At 34.4% G+C, this 26,032-nt stretch overlaps 1 protein-coding gene across 8 annotated transcripts in view; it reads left to right on the top strand.

Moving 5' to 3' along the window:
• The window catches only part of DIAPH2 (diaphanous related formin 2), a 148,413-nt gene that overhangs the window by 43,476 nt on the left and 78,905 nt on the right, over positions 1 to 26,032 (top strand). For all 8 annotated transcript variants that reach the window (XM_042825412.1, XM_042825414.1, XM_042825413.1 and 5 more), the window contains 4 exons: positions 1,088 to 1,202; positions 18,617 to 18,718; positions 19,947 to 20,041; positions 23,611 to 23,712. In XM_042825412.1, coding sequence (XP_042681346.1) covers positions 1,088 to 1,202; positions 18,617 to 18,718; positions 19,947 to 20,041; positions 23,611 to 23,712 — 414 coding nt within the window. The remainder of the gene's footprint in view (positions 1 to 1,087; positions 1,203 to 18,616; positions 18,719 to 19,946; positions 20,042 to 23,610; positions 23,713 to 26,032) is intronic.

Below are 26,032 nucleotides of genomic sequence, written 5' to 3'. Positions count from 1 at the left end.
CTACTGCAGGCTGCACACGTAGGTGTCCAGATGGGTCTTGAATATCTCCAGCAAAGGAGACTCCACGAACCTTTCTTGCAGCCTGTTCCAGTGCTCCATCACCCTTACCGTGAAAAGTTCTGCATATTGGTGTGGAACTTCCTGTGCTTCAGTGTATGGCTATTTCCTCTTGTCCTGTCCCCACAGACCACTGAAAAGAGGTTGGCCATTGTCCCTTTGTTTCCCACACTTAAACATTAATAAGATCCCCTTTTCAGTCGTCTTTTCTCAAGGCTGGGCAGACATATCTGTTACTTCTGTGGGATACGCGGAGCATGATCAGTGAGTGACTGAATGCTCGCTGGAATTTCCTTTTGCTGAGTATTGCTAATTTTGTTAGTCTGTATCAAACCAGAGTGTGACTCAGGTGAGCAGAGGAGGCACTATTCTATTAGATGTGAAAACTGAATTGTAACTTTGCATCAAATTGCATACCTATATGCAAAACCTTTCTAAGAAGAGTTTTAAAATAGTTTGCAACAAATAGTTATCTAAGAGCATCTCATTTAGAAACCCATTAGATTGATGATATCTAATAGTTGTATGTTCAGAGAATATTGATATCTGTCCTGCAATGATACTTAAGGTATTTATCTCATGTGTTTTTGTTGTTTTCGGGTTAGTTTTCTGTTTGGGGAGGGTTATGGCCACTAGGAGGAGCTATGGCGCTACTCAAGTGAAATTTTTGGGCACCATTATCTTGTGCTGAATGTGAACCTGTGAAGTCTGAGTTTACATTTAAGCAAACTTAATTTTTTATTATTTTTTTTTTTTTAAGAAAACATTTTAAGATATAAATAGAAACTTGAATACTGTGCTTCAAGCCAGATTAGAGAATTTGTTCAAAGATTCTTACAAAAAATTGTGTGGATTGAGGGCATTTTGTATCACTGCGTTCTGTTCAGGAAGCTTCTTTAAGAAATCGTAATACATAAAACATTCCCAAACTCAGTTCAGTCCAATTCTTTTAGCAGTCTTGTAGAACTGAGTTTAGTTTGGCCATCAAAAGTACTAATTATTAACTTTGGAAATGTTGTTTTTGTTTCAGATTGAGCCTTACAAGATAGCAGAAAACAGCTTTTGGATAAAAGCTGAAGAAAATAAATTTGAAAGCCCAGAACTATTTGCAAGATTGGCAGTCACCTTTGGAACACAAATGAAAGGTACTTCTAATTTCTCTCATATTAAGTTCAAAGCTGTGCAAAGGTGGTATTTTTATTCTTTTACAATATTACAGAACCATAGAGTACTTTAAAGCAGGAAGGTGATATGCAATATATATTTTAGCATAACCATCTGTTACAGGAATTGCACCTTACTCTGTGGCCTTGGATGGTAGCAGTGATATCCAGTAGTATGTCTCAAATTTGCATTGTATGTTGTAGACAGATGTGAATCTTCAAATTAAATCCTAATCTAAATTTATATTCAGATCTTATAATCTTGTCAGGTTCTTCTTGGTTTTCCATGTTGGGAGGGTTTAATGCGTGATGAAAATCTACGTAATGAAAGTCTACTTATACTGCTGTGATAAATCAAAATTCTCTACAATTAAAACCAAGACTTAAATTTTATCAATTAAAATATGCCCTTAAATAACAACTAATATGTGCTTAATGCTGTGAAATCAACTGTGTTGAAAACATTATTCTCTTTAAAGATTTTTGTGTATATTTGGGGTTGTATTTTTTTTGTTGTATTCTGTGTGGTTTTAACTTGGGAACAAGCAGTTAAAGGACTGATTGATCTTATCAGGTGAAGGAGCCATTTGTCTACCACAGAAGCTAGGCTCTTGTTCCTTCTTATAGAGTTAAGTTCAGAATCGGTTGCAAAGCTTCTGGTCCATCATTCCATTCTCCTTCAAATCTCTAGAACGCATAGCTTTCGCACAGCTATCTCCTTGGAGTGCTTTACCTCTCTAGGTGTTTGAGACTTTGCAGTTATGCCCTACGGACTCTTGGTGGGCTCCAAGTGCAGACCAGATAAACTTAATGTATGCCTGTGGCATATCTTGGAGACGTACATCTTAATCTTCACATTTCCTTTTTTCTAATGTGGAATACTATATGGAGTTTTTATTTAAGAAAAATTCTTAAAATGCAGGCTTTAAATTAATGTTACAATGCTTGTGTATAATCTAAACCTCATCTTCCCCAAAAGTTACGTGCTATTTAAGATAAATTACGCTATTACTGGCATTGGTGATTGATCTTTAAATCAGTTTTTTGCAGGATGAATGTGCGAGTGTACACTCTTTAATCTTTGCACAATACTTTAGGAAAACATCAGATATTTTACAAATTTTTATTGGACTACCATGTAGAGTGGCTTTTTTGACTACTAAAGAGAACAATAAAATGAAAATAAAAACTGTGCTGGAGCTTTGATCAAGTACAAGTGCGGCTATTCAGTATGTCATCTAAATAGCTTTTCTGTTAATTGCTAATGCTTATAGATGTTTAAAAAATACTCTAGGTTCATCACATGAAAAAAGGCTATGTAACTTTGCCGTAATGTTAAAATAATGTGGAGTTCATTGCTGGTTTTGGTGTGACAGCAAACTAATTAAACTTTCAAGGAGAAGATCCTATGACAGCAGATAATATTTACAGCAGATTGAGAACCTTCTTAATGCAAGTGACAAAGTTCTGCCTTGAGCTGAATGCTTTCATCAGCAATGTGAAGAAATTTTTCTGAATTCCTGAAAAAGTTTCTTCATTAAAAATGCTGGGAATAAATAAAAAACCCTCTTGAAGTTCTGACATAACTTCCTCTCATACGAAATTAAAAGCTCTTGTTGACCTAGTTGCGCAGTTATAAAAAAAAAACTGTGGGGGGAAAAAAAGGTGGTTCCTCACCTTTTACCTTGACAGACACAGGCTCATTGATCACCAAAATGTTAATTTAAAGCATGATCTAAAATTGAATTTTTCTTCCTGTTAGTCCTATATTTTGATGTGGTTTCTCAGTATATTGCAGGAGCAATAAGGAGTAACAAATAGAAATGCATTTTATATCCTCTAGAGAGCAGAGTCAACATATAAGCGAACACACGCGTAAGTGGGAGAAAACTGACAGTCTTAAAAAAAAAAAAAAAAAAAAAAAAAAATCTTAATTTGATGACTTATGTTTATCTTGTATTCCCTGGGAATTCAGAATGCCAGTGTGAATAGCAACTGAAGGAAGAGACAGTGTTCCTTGACTGGTAAAATTTTACTTCAGAACGGAATTTTGATTTAACTATATTTAAAGAATAACTATAGGGTTGCTTTATTCACTGTTGTGACATCAGATATTTAATATAGATGTACTGAGTGTGTTTTAGATAGATTTAAATTACTAGTAACGCTGAAACTGCAGTAGTTAGTCTGTAAAGTAAGTTATCAAGCCTAACTAGGAAAATGGAAAGTGCTAAGAATATTCTCTGTAAGGTCTCAAAATCTTTTGAAATCTTAGAGTTTGAGTTAAGTCGATATCTAATTATTAATGTTGTAGTACAGTCTTGAAGGATTTTCTTTTGTTTTCTTCAAAAGAAATGAAGAATCTGAATACCTATTAAAGGCTTCTATGATGAATGGACTCCAGGGCTTCAAATTTTCTTTGAATGTTTTGAGCTTGTAGTTGTCCTTCCAGATGTAGAGATGGACATGGTGATTATAGCCTCATGGATCATTTTGACAAATGATATTTCAGATCAGGTCTTCAGAAACATATGGATGCCTATTGTTTAAAAAGTCGAGTAATATTAGGAAGTGGGGCAATTGTGTACGTGTTTCCTTGTGTGGCTATGCAAAGGAAAAGGTTACAGATAATATTGCTTTCCAACTAGTTACTTTTTCCTTTTGACTTGGTTAATTATGAAACTGTATCATCCAGAAATTCATACAGTGGTAAAAATGTTTCTAAAGAGGATGTGACATAAATTTAATGAGCTGCTGTTATTAGCTGGATTAGTGTTAAGCACTATTATATTCTGTTGTGTTAAACTTTATTCTACTTTTTCAAAATAAACAAAATCGTTGTGCTGTTCTTAGCAAGAACCAATAACGACTCTTTCAAATCATGTAAGCAGGTCATTATGTTGTTCAACTAGAAAAGAAGTTGGTAGGTTTTGCTTTCATGTCCTTAGCTGATATCAAGCTATATAGTCAGCTACGTACTTGAAGGAGAACGCCATCAGCAGTAGCACGATGACTGGTCTTTTGTGAAATATGATCTCAAAGGCTGTATGCTGGTGTTCAATTTTCGGGGTATTGAAGACACATAATTGTGTCTTCCGTTAAGTGGAAGTGAATGATCAAAATGTTATGGCACAAATAAGTTTGTTATAATGTGACAGTATCCAGTGTATCTGGCCTGCTGCTATCAAAATCACTTTTTGCTGTTTGATTGATAGTCTAATTGCAAAACGCTACAAAGCAAGTTAATGCCTTCTCCCTGAAGGATCATGTTAATTTCTGGCTCTTGTAATTTAGGTTGTGTATTTTGCCAGTCAGGAATGATAGTGGTACTCTGAAGAAATTAATTATGTGTACAGTAGATCTGTAAAGGTAGTAATTAGTACATAATAGTCTGTAACTACTGGGATTGTTCCAGTACAGAATTCATTATCCATCCAACTTACCTCAAGGGAAAACTTCTTGATCAGAATTCTGTTGCTTCTTTATGATGAGACTTACAAAATATAATTTAACAATAATTTTGATGCATGTTTTGAAGATTAAAGTAAGGTTTTAATACCTGAGTTCATACTTGTTTCTTTATGGATTCTGATTGACAAAGGACAAGTAAAAATCATCTTGTACACAAAATATTATTGAATTAAATATTTAGGTTTATATTTTCATGTCTAATGAAATAGATTATTTTAATATGTTATTGTTTTAGCAATTAGAATATGAAAATTTAAGTGGCTATCCTAAAACCAAAGTCCTACCTTTGGTATCTACATTTGAATGCAATTTCTAAAACTTCTGTGGCTCGGTTTTGAAATGGTGATCAGGAAAAACTTATAAAACATTAATTAAAATACTATTCTTACTAATTATTAAACAGTAGTTCACTATTTAACTGTTCTGTGCATTCTTTTTTATTTCTGTAGTAACTTATGTTCTTTTCCTTTTTATGCATCTATCAGATAGTGAGGAGAGGGAAAAAAGGAAGACAGACTGGTTTCACAGGAAACCTGTAGGCAACACTGTCATCTTTTTCCCTACCTTTTGCTCTTTTCGTAGATAGGTATGGATGACAAATTCTATTATTTCTCCATCCTCTCTATTACCACTTAGTTTTCCAAAGCAGATGGTGTTCATTCTTTCATCAGGATTAATGTTTTAGCGTCAGTCACTTGTGCTGAAATCACAGATTGCATGTAATAAAAGCAAATTTTAAGTTTTCATTCAGCAGAGGGGCAGTCTAGACAAAATGGCTTTTAATGCAGAAGTGTGTATGAAGTGAAGATGTGTCGTTGAATTCCTTTGCATGGAAAAAATGACACCCAATGACATTCACTGACTTGCTGAAAGTTGATGAAGGCCAAACAGTGACTGTGAGCACTGTGATATGGTGGGTAGTGCCTTTCAGCAGTGGAGACAGCAACAATGAATCACTTCTGCTGGTACAGATTTGGGTGAACTCAGTATGCAGGCTCTTACCCATTGCTGGTGAAAGTCCATAGCCCATGGTGGTGACTGTGTTGGAAAAGCATTTAGTAGATGAGGATTTGCTCAATCAAATATTGTTATTGAGCTCTTCGTATCTATGGAAGTTTCCGTGGAGATAAATAGGAGGCATTACTTTTATAGAGACCTCTGTATGTTAAGAAACCCAGATCAAATTAACTTAACTCACTTAGAGCTTGTAAAAGTTAAGTTTTGTCCAAAATTCCTTTAGCACAGTTCTCAATTTGTAGTTGTGAGAGTGCTAGTCTCAATTCAGTAAAGAAAACAGTATTAAATAAATAAATAAATAAATATAAAACATATGTTGTGCTAGGTCAACTATATGCACTCTTGGTGAAATAAAAAGAAAAAAGAATTTAAATCCTACCTAGTGAATTTGTTTCTGAATTCCAAACTGCAGGTGGCTCCCTTGGTCTACAGCTTAATTCAACATGTCTTTTTCATTCCTCTCCTCTTTGAATTCAGATTTCTGAAAATGTGAGGGTAAGAAGGAAAATAATGCTTTGTGTGTGGGTGACCCAGTGCTTCTGTGTCTAACACAAACTTAATGTAGTTAGACTGTTTGATTATGTCAGCAGATTAATATCTGAGCTTCATATAGCATTACTCTGATTTGTTTTCATCTTTGAATGTATTTGATTTATTTTTCAACAACAATAAATTTAAGTACTATGAAGAAGTAAAAGCAGAATGGTAGCTTGCCATCCTTTCTTTTCAGTGTCTTGTCCCTTTAGTATTGTCAAATTAGAAAATGGAAGAAGTTTCTTTTGTTTAGGTAAACTGATGTCTGCAATTGTTATTTGATACAGATTTATATAAAAATGCATTTTTGGGGGGGTTTATTTGTGAGGAGGGGGTTCATTCTTAAATAAAAGTAATTGTGTAAGAATGTTTCTCAAGGAAAAAAAGATTGGCTTTTAATAACAATGAAATAAGTTTTTCTGCCTTTAAACTACCTTAAGCACTTTATACCAGCTAATGATAATCAGTCTTTTTTTAAAATATTATGAGGAAGAAGGATGAGCAGAGGAAAGAAAAAAGAAAAAAAACACAAAGCAAAATAGAACCAAACAAACCTGAGTGTTCTATGTATAAAAGGTTCAGTTTTGCATTAGGTACTAAAATGTAACTGCTTATGTTTACTGTCTAATAGGTATTTGTTTTATAAATGAAATTTGATATTTAAGCAGAGAACTGTGGTTTTTAAATTGGCACAAGAATGATGCATGTAGTTGTAATGCAGCTGGGTATTGTTCAGGAAAATCATAGATGAGGTCGCCTAAGACTTTTGTATTGTTTTTTAGCACATGTAGATTCTTTAGAACAAGGAAGTCACTATGCAAATGGTGCTCCTGAACAGCTATCCACTCTTGTTGAAGGGATGCCTCTCTTAATAAAATGAGAGGAGCACAACGAAGTGGCCACAGCAAATGAATGTTTCCAATTAGGACGAAATGTTTGCCAACTTCAGTCCTTCAGATTTGATGTTGTAGGTAAAATGGAATTCAGATTGTAGAGGACATCTTGTACACATGTGCTTGCTATAAGGCCATCTTTTGGTTGTAGAACTTGTGGAACAAAAGCTGGTTTTGAAGAGTTTTAATACAATAGTGAAGAACTGAACTGCTGCTTAGCTGTTACTACAAGTTGAAATCAGTTTTCTCAAAGATTCAGCAGTAGAATTCATGGAGGGCTGCTTTCTTTTCTGGTGCATAACAATTTTTTAATCTGAATCCTTTTGTGTAAAATACAGCTATACTGCTTGAATAATTTTAGGCATTTAGTGGTACACATCCAGTAATGTTTGGAAATCGCTTGGTAATTGTAAATATATAACAACCTAATGATCTCCCTTCTGTATTTTCTTCATGAAAATCTGATTTTTGGAATGAGAGCTGATTTTTTCAGAAAGCCCTTGGTGTGGGTGCTATGGTGTATTTGTGCAACAATGTTTTTGGTGTTTGAAATTTGGAAGACAAATATTTGTGTAGAAATAGCCAAATGAGCCAAAATGAGACCTAAAAAAAAAAATCTCATTTTTAATAATGTAGTGGCAGTGTTGTTTTACTTGTGCTATCTTAATATTTGTGCTATCTTAATATTTGGGTGGCAACATTCAGAACTTATGTATTAATGTGTCAGACCAAGGTGCTCAGGAAGTAAAAGTGGAAGTACGGAGGAGAGGTGGAGGAGAAGAGTCAATTTTGACTATGAAAAAGAAAATGTCAAGAGAAAAGGGAGGAAACACTGAAATGCATGTTGTTGTTTTGTTTTGTATTTTTCCTACGTTTATTATCTCAGAAGTACTCATTAGAGAACAGTTAGTTTTACTATGCAGGTAAGTGTATGTTACTGACAAACATATACTCAAGACATTTGGAATTCCAGTTCCAATTCCAAATTCTGTATGGTGACTCAGCTAGTATGTATGTAGAACATATTGCCATATGTTTTGTTTTTCTGAGGGAAATAAAGCCTCTGTTTGTGGTGGTTTTATAAAGTACTGCAGAGGAAGATAGGCAGGTTGTGTGTTCTGAAATGTCTATTTCAGTCTCAATGACGCAGTGCTCAAATGAACTATAGCACGTTTAATGAGTAGTTGAGGACAGAGACACATGTACTGAGCACACCAGGGAAAGGGATTGTGTACAAGGACTAATTAACATGAAATATGAATACATTCATGAAGTAGTCTTCATCTATAATGCTCTTACAGAGTATTTTTTTTTTTTTTTCTTTCTGTGAGTTCGAAGAAAAAAAAAATCAGAAGTTGAACTGAAAAAAGAATCTTTGAAGTGTTTGTTCTCAAATAAAAAACAATATGTATTCCTGGAATGGAATGAAATTTATTCTGTATGAATCAGTAAGAAAAAAAATAGACTTGAAAGAATGCCTACTCTAATGTCAAAATAGCAAAAAGAATAAGATACTATTTAAGATTGTTTTTCATTTCAATTGCATTTTTTACATAGGAAATGAAGTCAGGTAGTAGGAAAAAAAAAAATATGTAATTTGACGCTACTTACTCAGGACACAATTAGTTAGACTTCCATGCTGTTGTTAATATGAACAGCTCATTTAAGGAAAAACTATCTGTTAAGGAACTTTTCTTCAAGTGCACAAGTACATAGGTTGCTCCGGAAGTAATGCCTCCTATTTATTACCACAGAAGCTGCAACAGCTGCGAAGAGCACAATAACAATATTTGTTAGAGGGAAGTTTTAGCTACAAAACACTGTTTTTCAAACTAGTCACCACCACGAGCTAACCATGTTCACCAGCAATGAGCTGAGAGCTGTAGCACTGGTTCTTCAGCAGAGATTCAGCCATGAAGCTGGGTGTTCATGGACCAATTCCTTTTAAAATATTTTGAAAGGCCAGCCAACCAGAACCAGACTTTATCCCTACACCTGCCTGTTAATTTTACGAACAAAACTGATCGATGATCTTTTTTGGTGACCAACCTCTCGAAAGGTCCTCACCTACTTTTGAGATTACAACTTGTGTCTTACTGTTAGCTATTGAAGCTGTAATATTATGAAGAGGTGCTTTGAATAGAACATCTTTCGTTGGAAATATGTCTGCTATGTATACAAAGACTAAGATAGATCCATTATCTAAATGAATTAATGTTCTTTGGAGATAGCTTTTTTTTTTTTTTTTTTTTTTTTTTTTTTAATGTATCTATCTAAAGCATTGAATGAGCAATCATGCTATTAACATTCTAAATTCGTTGAGAAATTTAAAATACTAGATAAGTATTGCAGATAAAGATGAAATTAAACAACACTTACAGAATCTGAAGAAATTGTTTTAAAGTAAGAGTATAGTTATTTTTGAACTAATAAAAGTATATTTCCCAGTGCGGAGAGGTGGGAGAAAAAGGAACTTTCTAAAAGCAGAATATAAACATGATAAACTGGCTAATTTTTATAAATCAGTGTGAAAGTATCTGGAATGTTCTGGACTGTAGTTCTTGTGGGGGGAATTTGGAGACTTTCTAACATTTTTTGCTTTTGCACTTAAGACACTTTCATAATTTGTGTTAAAATGTTGCCTTTTTAATCATTTTGTTTATGTTGCTAAAATGAAAGTAAGCAAAGCATAAATTGCATCTTTTATATTTAGAATAAAGTACAGATTCTGTGCATATGATTTAAATGTGTTCAGGAGAATAGAGAAGCCTGACTGTTGGTAAGGTTGGGGGACTGGTGCTCAGGTGTGATGTGACTATCTTGATCTGCTACAGCGTAAGTGGCTTAATTTTGTTGGTGATGTAGGCTGGTTTAGTGATGAGCATCAGTATTTTAGTTTAAGTTTAAGCAAAAGGAATCAATGAGTGCTACTTCTAAGACGTTCATTTCAGTTTTGTGTTTCTCAGTGATTCTGCTTCATTCACAAGAAGCACTGGAGTCATAATAAACTACTTGTATCCTACTTGTATCTTGCATCCACTAGGTGCAAGGACTGTGTTCTCAGATTTCACATGTATTGTTTTGGAAATTGCTCATGACCCAGCAAGCAGTGGATGTTTGCCAAATTGGGGAAAATCAGCTAGAGATCAGCAAAAAATCTCTGATGAAGCTGATGATGGAAAAATAGGGAGAAAGGAAGAGGTTGTACGACCACCTTAGATGCAACACTGCATGCCCAGAGGGGTATTAGTGTATGTTAAGGAGCTCTTGGAAGAGTCTGAATATGTATGCCAATACACAATGTTCAGTTCTTAAGGAAGATATTTCCCCAGTTGTTTTTAATATGTCCCTGCTCAGGGACATGATTTAGAGGAGGGGTTGTTAGAGTTAGGGCAGTATGGCTTAGATTGCAGTTGGACTTGATGGTATGTAAGGTTTTTCCAACCTGAGCAATTCCATGGTTCTAATTTGATCTTTCCCCTGTGAATGTAGTCTTTGGATCTGATAGCTGTGAAACCTTTTAAGGTTTTTCTATTAATCGTTAATACAGCAATAAATTTCACCTAATTACCAGTTTTATTAATATTCATAACTATTTTTCTCAGGCATAGTAATTTTTTTTCCTTTTCAACTTGAAATTAGTGGGAGTTTGAAGTTCTTAGGAATCATTAAATCAAAGTTCCCGTATTTCTCAAGCACTCAGTCAACAGAAAGGTAATGCCCTGTAGTTCACTACTTGGGTCAGACTGTAACCAGGTCATGCCATGTTATACTTAAACTACAGACTACAGAAAATCTTGAAAATGATAAGCAGATGTAAGGGTTGGAGATTTAAATACATACAAGGAAACAGTTTTTCCATGTGAATTTGTTTTAAAACCTGATAAGAGAGTTGTTGTTTTTTTTTCAAAGGGAGATGATATTTGAAATATGCATTTGGAAACATAAGATTGCTAGCATTTAAATAGTCAGGAAATTCATAGGTCAAATAATAGAGTGAGGGGAAAAAAACACCTACTTATTGTAAAGCTTTACTCAGTGCATTTAAACACCATTATCTAACCTGGTTATTTAATAAGATTTTTGGATCTTTGGATTTTTAACTTCATTTTTTCTAAAAGTTGTTTGGGATGTGAAATCTGTATCAGTTTCTTGGGAAAAACATGCCTTTTATGAACCTGGCTAAGAGGAACAATAGCTAAACTTTCCATTTAAATATTTTTGTTTTTAATAATAACTGCAAGATTTTCAGTTTATGAAAATCTTGATGAAATGTGATAGTTCATTTAATTTTACTTTGATTTTAATATCATATCCAGTGGTTCTGTAGTGATGATGACCTGATATCTAAGAGGAGGAGAAACAAACTGAGACATGACTATCTAAATTAAAGCTGTCGTTGTAGGCTGCGTTTTAGTTCTTTGGACAAATGTTTTCTCTGACTCATGTAAAAACTTGCCATGATACTGCTATAAATGCATATATATATATATAAATGCATATAAATGCATTGGCTGATCTTGTGACTGGCAACATGCACCAAGGCTAAATGTCTCCTCTTAGAAAAAGCTGTCTTTTGTGTTGTAGATATTGAAATATGGGCAGTGGCAAAGGGAGAAATGGAGTGGACAATTCTGGGGCTTTGTGCCATGAAAATATCCATGGAGAGAACGTGATAAAAGAGTTAATGGAAAATGCTGCTAGCTTTTATTTCAGCTTCCTACAACACATGGTACAACACAGTTAAGTAAGCCCACTGAGGATATTTTCAGTTCAATCAGTTTGCCTGCTGTTTGATTTCTAATGCTCAGGATGAATACTTGCATGTATTTCTGTGACCATTTGTGTTTGCTTAATTGTTGCTATTTGCTCAGTCCTCCAGGCATGGAGGGACTGATAGAAAGCTGGAAGCAACTCTAGTACAGAATGTTTATTAAAGTATGCTTTAACTATGCAGCTTAACTGCATGAGTTACTGATGCAGTTTGTCAAATGGCAGCTGAAAATTAGGCTATTTGCAACCATTTTAGGGCAATGTTAATAGAACAAAAATATTAAATATATTTCTTAAAAGAGATGGAGAAATACAGTAGCAGCCACTTGTTCTAGAAGAGTAAATAAGAAGAATACAGTACCCTTGCTGTTTATTAACAGAGCTTATTTATAAAACTAAGTCAGGAATTTTTTTCTTCCTCGGAGCAGAACACGTTAGGTTGATGTCACTTCCTCCAGCTTGATTACATTAATTAGGCAAAAACTATATGAGATGTCAAGAGATGTTCCGTGTTTTTTCTCCTGCTGTTTTTTAATCTCACGATCTCAAACTAAGAACTACTTTCAGATCAATTGCTTGCTTTATTTGTAATAAAATTGTTTACTGTTTTGTTTCTTTTTTAATGCTGCATTAGCTATTTGATTATTCTGATTGCAGAAAGGACAGAGTGACAGCAGGAGTGCTTAATTAATTTCACTTGAGGAATTGATAACTGAGTGATTTTAGGTGAACTGGAAAATGCCAGGTGGCATTGGGAATAAACATGAAACCACACAGCTGCTGATCTGATTGACAAGAGGGTGTGGCCAGCATCTGTTAATGTTTCTGCATTCATCTCTGGATGTAAAGGAAAGTGGTTTGTGGTTTGTCACGTTTTCAGTCTGAATGACCATGTTGGAACCAAATATGTTTGGACACCAAACTGCTTTAATCACAGTAAATGCAATTACATGTATAAATGTGTGACATTCTATTTAACGCATCCTGCAGGAGAGGTGATGCAGTACAGGAGAAGAGTTGTGGTTTCAGCTATGCTGAGCATTATATAAAGGCAGGGCCCTGGCATCTCCCAGAGTCTCTTATGTGGGAGCCATGAAATACTCTTAAGTTCCATCAGTTACAGGATTGAAGAAGATTATCGCCTTGATGACTGCTCTCTTAAATCTGCACTGTTGTTTTCTGATTTGCCTTTGCGGTTGTCCAAGCTCTCACTCATTCTAGACACATTTGCACTTATGATCTAGTTTTGTTTCCTTGAACACACACAAACTTTCCAGAGTTCCTTCTGTTTTCTGGAACAAAAGCTTGGACGTATTTTGTCTACTCAACTTGAAACAGGTGGTTGTTGCAGGTTCACAGGCTGAGCCAGCTGTGCTAACCAGGCCTCAGGAACTTGCTGTGCTTCAGTTTGATTGAAGAAATTGTGTGGTGAGAAAATTGAGGGATTTTTTGTCGGTATATCAGCAGGGGGAGAGAATAAGTGCAAGTTTGAGATAACATTATGTACAACTTCCCTTTCTCTCTGCCTTTCTTTGACTTTTATCTGCTTTGACTTTTGTTGACAGCAGGCTCAACAAGAGCCAGCAGTGAGACCTGACATTCAGGAAAGCAAACTGTTTTGGGTACTACATTAAACACAGCACAGCCAGCTGGTCAAAAGAGGAGATTGTCCCACCATATTTACAACGCTCTCAATATTGTGTGCAGTTCTGGATTTCACAGTGTAGATGGATGTTAAGGTCCTTGAAAGGATCCAGAGGATGGTAGCAAAATTAATTAAAGGATTGGAAGGCATGTCCTATGAGGATGGGGGTTGTAGTTTGGAGGAATAGAGGCTAAGAGCAGGCTTTGTGGCTCTCTGCAACTTCTTGAGGAAGCTTGCAGGAAGGTACTAATCTCTTTTTCCTGGGAACTGATAACAGGATGTGCAGGAGTGCACAGGGTTGTGCCAGAGAGAGTTCAGAACATTTAAGAAAAATGTCTTCTCCATGAGGGTGGTCAAACACCTGAGCAGGCTTCCTAAGGAAATGTTTGGTGCCCCATGCCTGCTGGAGTTCAAAATGTGTTTGGATAATGCCCTTAATAACATGCTTTCACTTTTAGCTCTTGATCTTGATGGACCCTGAAGGTCCCTCTGAATGGAACTAGTTTATTTCTGTTGTTGAGTACCTCTGCAAATAACACATCTTTGGTAACATGTTGAAAATAAAAACTTACGAATAGTTTTGCAAAGTCATCAACTTAGTCAAATTCAAAGAAGTAAAATTAACTTATCTTTCTGTGGCTTTCAAAAAATATTGAATACCTGTTTACTTGGTGTTCTTAGCTCCTTATTATGATTTTCTTTCACATTGTCTCATGGGATCTCTTTTATTTTTCCAGACTAATATCTCAGTGTAATTAATAACTTGTTGTTCGAGACACTCCTGTATTTTATAGATATCTCTATATATTTTATGTATCTATGTATATCTTTCATCCTGTGTGTGTGTGTGTGTGTGTCTATGTGTGTGTATAGAGGGAGAAGAGAGAAAGATATAGCCCTTAAAAATTGTTCTGGCAGTTAATTTTTCCCAATATTCTTGCACCTGTTAGCTTTGCATTCTTTTTCTGGTAAAAAAAGTAAGAAATAATTTCTTTTGTGTATTTACCTTTGCTGTCTAATACCACTAAATGCAGCTGGTAAGCCATCTACCAGATGGAAATAAGATGAACTTAGTCTTTCATTTCCCATGACAATAAATGGGCTTTTGTTCATGGTGAGGAAAGATTTAAGAGAAAATAGAGAAAATTAAAGCTCAGGTTCTGACAGACTGAAGTTCACTTACATCACCTACATCTCTGTTCTCCCCACTCCCCCCTCTTTTTTTTTTTTTTTTTTTTTTTTTTTTTTTTTAGTATATGCTTCTATTCAGAAACTATTTTTTTATTTCAAAAGTGATTGTTCTGATAATGTAAATGCAAAATTATAGACTAAGAAGATACAGCATGACAATAAAATGGTAAACACTAATTCCATTTACTCCTTTACTCTTGATCCTAGCTATATTCATCAATGAAGATTTTTACTGTGAAGCTAAGCAATAAATAATTTAAAAAAAGTAGAGGTTAACACAAACTGAACTTGAATGTGGAAGCAAATGATTTAACAGCTCTAAAATCATTAAGTAAAATTTTATCTGTTTCTAAAAATTTGTCATCATATAAATGGCATTCAGTAGCTAAATTGATGAACAGGTGTAGAACAATAATTTTGGAGCCATATGTGCTTGCTTTTTTGGTACAGAAGAAAGAAGTACTTGTGGTAGGTTTTTTTTTTTTTTTTTTTTTTTTTAATTAAGTCTCTGAAGTATTTCAACATATTTGTGTGCATTCTTTGCTATGGTTATCGTTAGTCATGGTAAAAGTATTTTGGATTTATATAACACTGTTTAGTGTCACTTTTTTTGCTTAGACCCCACATGAGCATCTGAAACTGAAAAGGACTGTCTCAAAACAACAGTGAGACAAGTAGTGCCTTTTTTGTGGGATTATACTAGTTCCCAGCTGAAGTTATCACCAAAGATACGCACTTCAGGTGCATGTGGGTTGATTGCATAATACAAGAGCAACAGAAAACAACCCCTTTCAGCATGTTGCATCAGCTTTTTCCCTCTAATGCTGATAAACAAATTTGTTTTTAATAATACAATAGAACTGAATTCTGAATGTAAAAAAACAATGCAGTTTATATAACATGAGAATTTACATCTATATTTTCTTCAAGGAGACATCTGCCCATGTTTAAATTACCTTACTTCCTTCTGCTTGATCATATTGGCTCTCTTTCCCTTTCTCTTTCCTCTCGGCTTCAGATGGTAAAATAAAACCAACCAAAACCAGTGTGAAATAACTGTGCATTAGTAGGTGTTTGCCACCTCTATGATTGATTGTTAATGTTAATTTAAAAGAAAAATAATAATCTTCCTTCTTCCAGTCTGAAGGGAGAGTTGATTTTGTACGCAACCATCATTTTCTTTCTTGGAGGCAAAACTGAAGTCCACACGTGTATGTGTACCCAGTTGTGTGTGCAGTTACAGGGAAGTCAGCATGTTCACCTGTGTAAATATCTGTGGAAAGGAAACACTCGATGAAATAGAGATGTAGAGCAGGATATTTAAAAAAAAAAAAAAAAAAAAAAATACTTTGCACTGTTAGTTTGTGATCTGACATAAGGACTACTTGACAGAACTTCTCTGCCCTGCTGTTGTGTAGGCCTCCTTCACATGATGCCAAAATACTTGTGCTTCTAGACTCTTTTACTGGTGGAGGAGATAGTGGCCTGCTAAAGGACCTGGGCAGTGTTAATAATAACTGTAAAAAAAACCTGCTGTCATTTCATGGCTGATTAAAGCAGTCAAACACTGACAGAAGTTTCATTAGATCATTCTGGGAAGAAAAAGAGATGAGCCTTGAATTTGCAAGGCTGTTGGATCAAGCTTGACATTACAGTAGCAAAAAGCTGGTAGCATGCTTAAAAATGGACAAACTTTTTCAGAGTACTCAGAGACAACTGTCAGTCTCAGCAGGGATTTTAAGTGATGATGATGCCTGTGGAGTAAAGCTTCAGGTACAGTCCAATGAGTTCTAAAGGATTTTGCCTGTGGGGCAGAATAGTTTATGGTTGATAATCTGTTTCTTGCATTGCCCCATTGTATTTAGTTGCGGCATTTCCACTCTACTATACCCTCTTTGTGAAGTGTAACTGAATTTGTTATGGGAAGCTGCGTTTGTGAATGTCATTATCTATGGGTACTGTCTGTAAGACGTTGTCTTGAAAACAAGCTGATTTTAATGAAAATTCAAATCATTGCCTTTATGGAAGGGCTCTGACAAATAAGCAGTGCACTAAATCACAATGTCTCTAGAAGTAAAACAGGTGTTTTAGCTTCTATATGTTTTTTGAATTTTACTTTTTTGAGCTACCCTATATTAACTGCTATGAAATTCTTATTCAGCTCTTCCTTTGGCTGGATCTTATGTTGAAAGGGATTCTTGAAAAGATTTGAGAGATTGGCCATTAGTAGTATTTTGATTCTAAAACTTATCAAGTAGCATTACTTCATTCAGTTGTTTTTCTGAATTCTATAATTCATAATTGTGCTGCAGTCAAGCCACTGCTAAAATGGACTACATGATCAGAGGGAGAAAGAGCCACTATGATGGAACAGGAAAGGTGTGGCTTTTGTTGGCACTCTGGTGTTTAATCTATTTCCCAGCATGAGTCAATCTCATTTGCATTCTTCGCGTAGAAGAATTTCTAGTAATTTTATGTCTCTTGTAACTCTTAAGTTGGTAAGGTTGGTGTTGATTCTGAGTTGCAATTTTGCAGTCAAATAAGCATTGATTTAGGTATTTCTCCTTGTTTTTTTGTGACTTGGTATAAAGGCAAATACAAGTTCTTAATCACGTGCTTGAAACAATTAGTTCCTTTGGAAAGATTTAATCTTTAATCTTTTTTCCAAATTACAAAGTTTTAATCAAACCTAGATATCAAGTATTTATATAGGGATTGTATTACCGCCCTTCAGGCTGAAGCACGTAAGAGTAGCTGTTTATTGCAAAATTGTTGAAGGTTTGGTTTTGTGTGTTCTAATTGTGGCTGCTAGTTTCACAACTGGCTGTTGAGTACCTAGTTTTATTTTCTTGTTTAACCAAGGGAAAAAGTAGTGATAAGTGTTGGGTTAATTTATGGAGGGTCACTTAAAGGTTTTGAGCTGCAGCATGTTATAGTTAACAGGTCGGTGCTAGTGGGAATTTTGAGTATTGTCTGCCTATGAGATTGAAAAAAAAGTTGTTGTGTAGCTCTGTTCTTGTTCAAATATAAATCAAGTTGGTCATATGTTGTCATGGTTTTATGAAAAAACTGTTGATATACGTGCATGCAGAATAATAGCAGGGGGCAGTGAAGAGCAAGCAGTGCATTATTGTAGAGTTGTCTTTTCTTTTTAGCTTTTTCTGCCTTAGGCTGTTTAGAGATAGCTGGAGATGAGGGAACTGTCTTGGTCTAGTTTAGCTTATGCTGGTATGAAAATGCCCAAGGTCAACTAATTATTCAAGTGGTATAAACCCAGAAATGTGTTGAATTATGCAGAAAATCTAGCGTACCTTTTAGTTACTTTCTTACCATGTTGATTTCTGTGTAATTTTAAGTATGGAATACAAAGCTTCTATTTTGTGTTTTGTTTTGCTCTTTAAAAATGACAAGAAAGCAACTAGTAAAAACTTATCTCTGCAGGTTTATAGTGTGTTAAATAACAAATACTTTATCTTACTGGTTTTGAATGAAGATCTTCAAATAGTATTTCTGTTTCAACAGAGGGCACTCATGTGCTATGAGGTAATACCTATTTGATGCATTTTTAAAGATGTTCTCAATAAACTGGAGCTCAAGATAGCAGAACGTGTGGGTTAAAATAAGCAACAATTTGATAGTGCGCACAAAAATGGCGTTGTATAAAAATTTATTTCACTTCTAATGTTATAAATTGATATTATTTGATTCTTTATGCATTTTTACAGTACATCAAGGCAAAGGATTCACTTTTCCTTGAGCTGATTATTACAAATGTAGTATTATGGCTTTCTGGTTAAGTTCCTCTTAGTCTTGTAAGAGTTGTAATATTTAATAAATACCTTTTTTTTTGTGTTTGTTTTTTTTTTTCCCAGCTAAAAAGGCAGTAGAAAAACAAGAAGAAAAGAAAACAGAACAGTCAAAGAAAAAGAACAAAGTATTAAGAGTTTTGGATGGAAAAACTTCACAAAACTTATGTAAGTGATGTCAGATGTTTCAGCTGAATATGTAATTATCTTGTCTACGTGGCTATTCTTTTCTTCCTTTGTTTATGCCTACAGTATTTTTCTTAAAATATGCATTATGAATTGATTTTTAACTTTTTAGCTCAGAAAAGTTTTGTTACATGTATGATTTAAATGCATTATACAACTTTGGAAAGCCTGAATGTAACAAAAAATGTTGTGGACTTAAATGTTAATGAATTACATTGGTTTTGTACTGAGAAGTGATTCTTTCTATAATTCCTTTAGACAGGAAGTATAATTAAATTACAGTCACTGATTCAGCTAAGTCAGCACTGGTAGGGTTTGGGTTATGGCCTCTCAGCTCACAGCTTTGATAGTTCTTAATAATTCTTCAGTTAGAGCAGTGCAGAAAGAGCATGATAGTAGCTGAACTTCTAAAGAGGATATTGCCAAACTTGTGGCAAATCAAGTATGTAAAAGCAAATCTCTGCACTGTTTATTACCGTCTTCCTGAATAAACTTCCCTAAGCAGGAAATATGCTATGACATGAGTGAAATAAAAATTCAAACCAGGAATTGAAAATATGGTTGCATAGAAGTCAACTGTAGTAGTGGGATGGAATATACAGCACTTTATGAAAAACAGTATGTTAATCTGTCTGTGTTAGGGATGTTTTTGTGTTTTTAGAACAGGACTTTGTTGAGATGTTGTAATAGCTGGAGATCAGATTACTTTCAGAAATCCATCTTTGAAGTGTATACAATACATATAGCCTCTTTTATAAGGACTTGTTTTGTTTTGTTTCTTTGCTTTTGATAAGGATTTTTTTTAAAGGAATATTATGTGAATATTCCACAAATTATTCTGGGAATTGATTATAGTTTGATAAACATAATGGACACAAATCTTCAAATGGCTGAACAAATCTCTTCTAATTGTAATACAAATATGTTGCTTTTTATAATACTGGAACTTAATTTTAACAGATGAACAGATGAGTGACACCACCTAGGAGCAACTGAAGCTACTTTAACAGTTAACTCTTGTCATGATTTCATTTCTGAGAAATAAGATTAATTATAATTTGAATAGAAATGTGTTTCATGTAATTTTTGTTTTTGTATAGGAGACTTTCAGTATGAGTTATCTTAATTTGAATCAGGTCGACTGATTTGCTAGAATTAAAATTCGCATTCTTGAATCTGTCTTTTTTATTCTAATTATTCTGAATTTCAGCAATATTTTTGGGTTCTCTACGTATGCCTTATGAAGAAATAAAAAACATCATTTTAGAGGTTGATGAAGAGAAGCTGACTGAAACCTTTGTTCAGGTATGTTAACAATGGCTAGTTTCTGTTTATTGCTTACTGTACATGTAGTAATTATGTAAAAATGTAAGAATTCAAAAGTAAAAATAGTGTAGTGTTTTCCAGGTGTCAGCTATAAATGCTTCTCTTTGAACGTAATGTTTTGTTTTTATTCTACTTTTGTATATGGTTATATAGAGCTGTAAAACTGTTTTTCAAAAAGATTTTTTGCTAATAGTACCTTTTAATTTCTCGCTTTATGAAGTTTCTCTTTCAAAAGGAAGTCTCTGATACTAGCTTTTGAACTTGAGACAATTCACATAGTTTAAACTAGCCGTTAATGAAGTTTCATCATGCTTCTTTAAAAACTTTTGCTTGCTGATGTCATTTGATCTTTTAGGCCAAAATTTCTCAGCTTCTTAACATATCTTTAGATTCCCCACAGCGGGAGAAGAGCAATCTTTTTGGAAGTGGCAGTGTAGCAGAGAAACAGGCAAACCTGAAGCAATGTGTAGACGTACCTCACCAATGATAGTAGTGTTTACTTCATTTTTTAATATCACATGCAGATTCATGATTTTGTAGCTGTTAGCTGATCCAGTCTTCTCTAAGTGATGCTTTTCTGGCAAATGTGCTGGGCTGCTGTTTGTCCTTTCATCCTCCAGTGCACCTGCTTGTGTCCCCATTCCTGTTCCCTTAAGGCTTTCTAAATGAGTGTTTTCCTCCTTTCTTGATCCTGGAAAATGATTGATCTATGGAGACTGGGCTAAACTGAATTGCCTGTTGTTTACACAGTTTACATTCATAATTTAGTCAAACTTCAGCATGGATTTTATTAAAAACAAAATTAGCTCTACTGCATTTCCAAACATACAGTATAAATTGGATTTATCAAATTAACTTAATTTGACTGTAATCTGCAGTTTTGTCTGACACCAAGCTTCTCCTGCGCTTCTGGAGGTATTTTCTCCTGAGGCTCTAAAGGAAGAGTTTTCCCACTCATAAACCTCAAATTACTGAGGTCATAGAATCATAGGTCTCATAGACTTCGAAGTGCATGCCCAGGAGTGCATAATGTTTTGTTTTCTCAATGTCATCTTCTGACCTATACTACCTAACACACAAAAACACAAATTGAATAGCAAAGAATCTCATTTGTATTTCATCTGAAATAACCTTTTTAGTATAGTTGATGTATTTAGAAATTAATAAAAATAAGGAGGAAGTCTTGCTGTTAGGATCCAGGATATCAGATTGCTTGAGAAGCCTGTATGATTAGTAATACTGAAAAACCACCATGAATACCTCTAGCCTATCCTTGATCTGCTTGCTGCATGGGCAGAGTGAAAAATCAAGAAGACCTTGAAGCTGCAAAAGCACTGTTCAACATTAGCTACTATATTGGTGTGTTAGTTTTTGGTCACAAGAAAATAAACTTCATACCACCCAAATTGTGTGCAGCGCGAAATGCACAAATGTGATTGTAAGGTCTATCAGTCAATTTCTGTAGGTAATTCTTATGTTTATGAATAATGCACACCCAACACATTATCTAAAATACTTAATATGTTTTTCAGAAATGAATTTAAAATGGAGAAGCTGAACTTTGCTCAATCATCTTAAGTAGTTTCAATGGAGAAACAGTTTACAGGAGGAAGCTAGAAAAGACTGCCTTGATTAGATTAGCAATATAAATAGCTGAGAAGGTATCTGACTAAATTATTACTATTCTGAAAGAAGAGAGATATGTATAAGCACTGGGGAGAAAAATGGCAATACTTAAGTAAAAGGCAGTGTTGACCACAGAATACACGTGTATGAATTTGTCATGAGTGCAGCCATGCCACTAACTTGACTGCTTAGAATGGTCCAAAAATTGAGGCGTTAGACTCATGTAGTAAGTTTAAATTACTTTTATTTGGCAGTTGATCCATTTTTATGAGTAATTGATCTGTCAGAGTTACTTCTAAGACAAGGAGACTTACTTAAGGACCCCAAGGAGGTTGCTTCTCTGTTTCCAAGGACAATTTTAGAAATGTATCGGAGTAGAGGGGCTCTATTATCTATCTGATTTTTGTTCTGCTTTATTTTTGTTCTTATCTTCCAATTAAGTGACTCAGTAACTAATTTACCGGTTTAATAGTCTTCAGTATTACTAATTGGAAAACTTCTTCAAAGCAAACCTAGCTTTCTTTCATGCTTAACTAAACTTGAACTTCATGAAAATGCTCATGCAGAAAATGCTTTATTCTGAGTATCACAGTGGTGAAATCTAAAGGTTCAGTTTGTATATTAGAAAAAACTTCTCAGAAGGAGTGGTTGGCTCTGGAATGGATGGACTGCACAGGGAGGTGGTTAAGTCACTGTCTTTGAAAGTGTTCAAGAAATGTTCAGATGTGTTTTAGTCAAGAAATATTGGTGATAGGTGGCAGATTGGAGTAGATGATCTTGGAGGTCTTTTCCAATTTTGATTCTGTGATTGCACAGCTGAGCATACAGACAACTGCTCTTTCCTTTGAAGTACTTGTTTCTTGCTACTTTTTGATCTTACACTATCGTAGTTAGTAAAATTTATTGGATTAAGCAGGTTGTGTACATGATCAATGATGACAGTGCAGTTCTGTGAGAACAGCATACTAGGAAAACTCATTATTCATTCTTATTGTCTTTGGAAGAGTACATTTTCTAAGCATACTCTTGTAAAATACCATTTTTAGCAGAATTGTAGGTATTTTAACTAAGAAGTAAGTGAAAGCATTGGCCTTTAAATGTCAGACTTAAACAAACAGAAAAACATTTTCCTCCCTCTGCAAACCCTTTTGGGCAGTGCTTTTGATTTGATGTGTGTTTGCCTAAGCATGTAGTTTGCATTGCACTGATCATTTGTTTATGGCTGAGTTCTGTGTTGAAGAGAACAGTGATCTGACTTCAAACCTTGGAAGTGCAATGGAGCACATCCTCTCAGAATTCATTTTCAAATGTTCGAAGGACTAGAATGCAGTCAGAACTAGGACCCACTCCTTTCCTCTCCTATCTTTGAGGACCAAGATGGGTGGGACACAGGAGTTAAAAGTTTTGTTACGTGATTTTGAGGAATATGGACTCTGCTGAGTTCATGTCTTCAAAAATGTTGAAAGCTGACTTCACCTTCCAGAATATTTGTCCAATCTTGAGATTGTCCTTGTTTATTGTGTGCAGGTATTTTGAATAAGAATTAAAGATCGTTTTTACGTGGTTATGTGTAGCTTGATGCTTTTTTCTTGCTTGATGTTTAATGAGCAGTATATGAGGGCAATGAGTAAATTGTGAGGGCAAAAAGGTTGGCAGGTAAAGAATAATTCTTCAGAGTTTGACAGTAGCTGAGAATTTTTTCTGTACCTTTTTAATACTGAGAGGGCGTTCTTCAAATTGAAGACAGTATCAGAGGTATGTATTAATTATTGGTTTGATTTTAAGTTTATATAGCGTCTAAGCTATGTAAATAAAAGAATAATTTTCTTGTGCATTTCTATGTTATGTTATTTTTAGTGTGTTGTTTGAAGATCATAGCTCATTCATTATACCAAGTTTAATATAATGTATTTTTGTTTTAGGCTGTAATGAAGAATCTTCCTGAACAGGAAGAAATTAATGCCTTAGCTGCATTGAAGGATGAATATAATGATCTTGCTGAGTCAGAACAATTTATAATCGTGGTATGTATTACTGCACTAATTAACTGGAGAGAATTATTGTATCAAGTAGATGCAAAAAGGAGGTTTAAAGTATTTTGGTTAGTGTTATATCACCATTTTCCCCATGCACAATACTTATTGATCAGCAACAATTTAAAATACAAATACTGGGGTTTTTTTTTTGGTAGGAAGTATAGCACATAATGGAGAGGAACAGCTATTTCTGCCATACCAAGTCTTTTGTCTTATTCTTATACAGTGTTTTGTGTGAAAGGCTTTTGTGTCTATTGAATTTGGAGTGTTCTTCCTAACTGTTTAAGAAGGTGAACTTTGAGTGTTCATAAAAGATCCATTTATTCCGTGGCACTGATAACTTTGGTAAATTTATTTTGCTGTATTGAAAACTGAACAGCTGAAAGAGATAATATGCCCATAATATAAGAGTATACACTGTTAAGGGGAGGAAAGATTTCTTGGTGTGAGAAGTTATATTATATATTATAATCTTATTTTGCTCAACAGAAAGCTTTTTCAAGAGTTGAACTCAATGTTATGTGTGGGTAACTACCACTTCAGGATATTTTTATGACAAATATATATGCATACTATATGTAAATATGTACTGTGTGTATATATATACACATATGAATTCCTGAAATGGCTCTAGAAGCATAAATTTTTATCATAATTGAAACTGAAGATCATTCTGTTGCTTCTTCTATTTGTTTAGTGCATATATCACAAAAATTGAAATATAAGATATTATAATGACTAGAACAAGTCTCTGAATAAAATTATCCAATTTGCATAAACTACCAAATATGTGCTGGTACATGATTGTATGATACCAAGTATTAAATAGGACTTGAAAGACTGCATAAATTACTGAATACTTGTTGGTAGGTAATTGTTTGTGAGTACTAAGCTAGGACTTGAAAGACTCTTTTTGCTGTTGGTCTTCCAAAGATATTATATGGACTTAACAAATTAGTTGATCTTTTCACTCCAGTTTTGTTATTCTAAAAGATTACATTAAGGACGATCAGCTCAGTGTCCTATAAAGTAAAATATATTGAAACAGAGGTCCTTAAAAGAAGGGAATGAAATAGCTGATACTTCTGAAGTTAGCTTCAGAAGTGTCTTTGGTATGATTTGTTTGGATGCAGGGAACATGACGTGACCTAATTAGATTTTTTTTTTTTTTTTTTAATAGAAAAATTAAAAAATGAAAGGTATTAATGAGTTCTTTTGAAAAATTCAAGGCTATTGATTTTTCAAACTTTGTCATTCATAAATAATTTAAAACATTTGAGGACAAGGATAAAGAAATTTAGTAGAATGTGTTTGGTATGAATATGTTTATATTCTATGAAATTTCCTCATGCTTCTGAAGAAAAAAAGCATGTTTGGGGAACAGTTTTATTTTTTATATTTATTATAATGTTTTTTGAATATAAGTATGTGGGCTTTTAAAACCTCTGGAGGAATAGTTTATCTCCTGTCATTTAACAGACGTTATTGACTAAAACAATGTGATGAAATGACAGTAGTACTTTAATCCCTAAAACAGAAAGGGCTCCTGTTCTCTGGGAAGGAACACAGGTCAGAACAATTGCACTGTCTACTGTCTGCATTGTGCCTACTTTCAAAATGGCAAAAAGCAGATCTTAAGAGGGAGTGACTGCAAAAAATGAATATTATCTTACTTTGCCCTTGCATGTAATAAAAAAAAAAATAAAAAAAAAAATAGGCTGAACCGAGTTGTGCATTGCATAGATTTTGTACAAGGAGAATATCTAAAATGCTTAAGGAAAATACAGGATGAAAGCCCACGAGGTAGAGGTAGATGACTCTCTATGAATTCCACTAATTTAACTGTTTTACTAAATAAATTCAGAAAATTGTGTTTAATGATCTTGACTTAAAGCATTACTATAGACATTTCTCGTTTTCACTCGTCTCAGTTTCTTACTGCAGCAGCCTTGATCTTTATAACTGAATTCTCCCAACTTGATCCCTCCTTTTGCTGTATATTTCTATTTATAAACATCATACCCTCCTTGTTACTTCAGCTTCAACCTTTCTCTTTTATTCAGTTTAACTGTGTTTTTTCTCTTTAGCTTTTACATAGAGATATTTTTGGCGTGGAATGCTGTACATCTGCTTCCTCCCATCATTCTGCTATCTAATATATAATAGTAAATTACTGCCGGGGCTGTGCTGAGTGTTTACCCGCCTTTGCTGTTAAATTTGCTTTCCTTACATACAGTCAGAGGTTCCTGAACACCATCTCATCTCCTGTTTCTTCTCTCTCACAGTCCGCCTTCAAGAATCTCTGTTT

The sequence above is a fragment of the Centrocercus urophasianus genome, unplaced genomic scaffold, assembly GCF_019232065.1.
Source record: "Centrocercus urophasianus isolate 14NV4802_14NV808 unplaced genomic scaffold, USGS_Curo_1.0 seq_24, whole genome shotgun sequence".
NCBI lineage: Eukaryota > Metazoa > Chordata > Aves > Galliformes > Phasianidae > Centrocercus > Centrocercus urophasianus.
The sequence above is the reverse complement of the archived record's forward strand: the minus strand, read 5'-3'. Positions and strand labels throughout refer to the sequence as shown.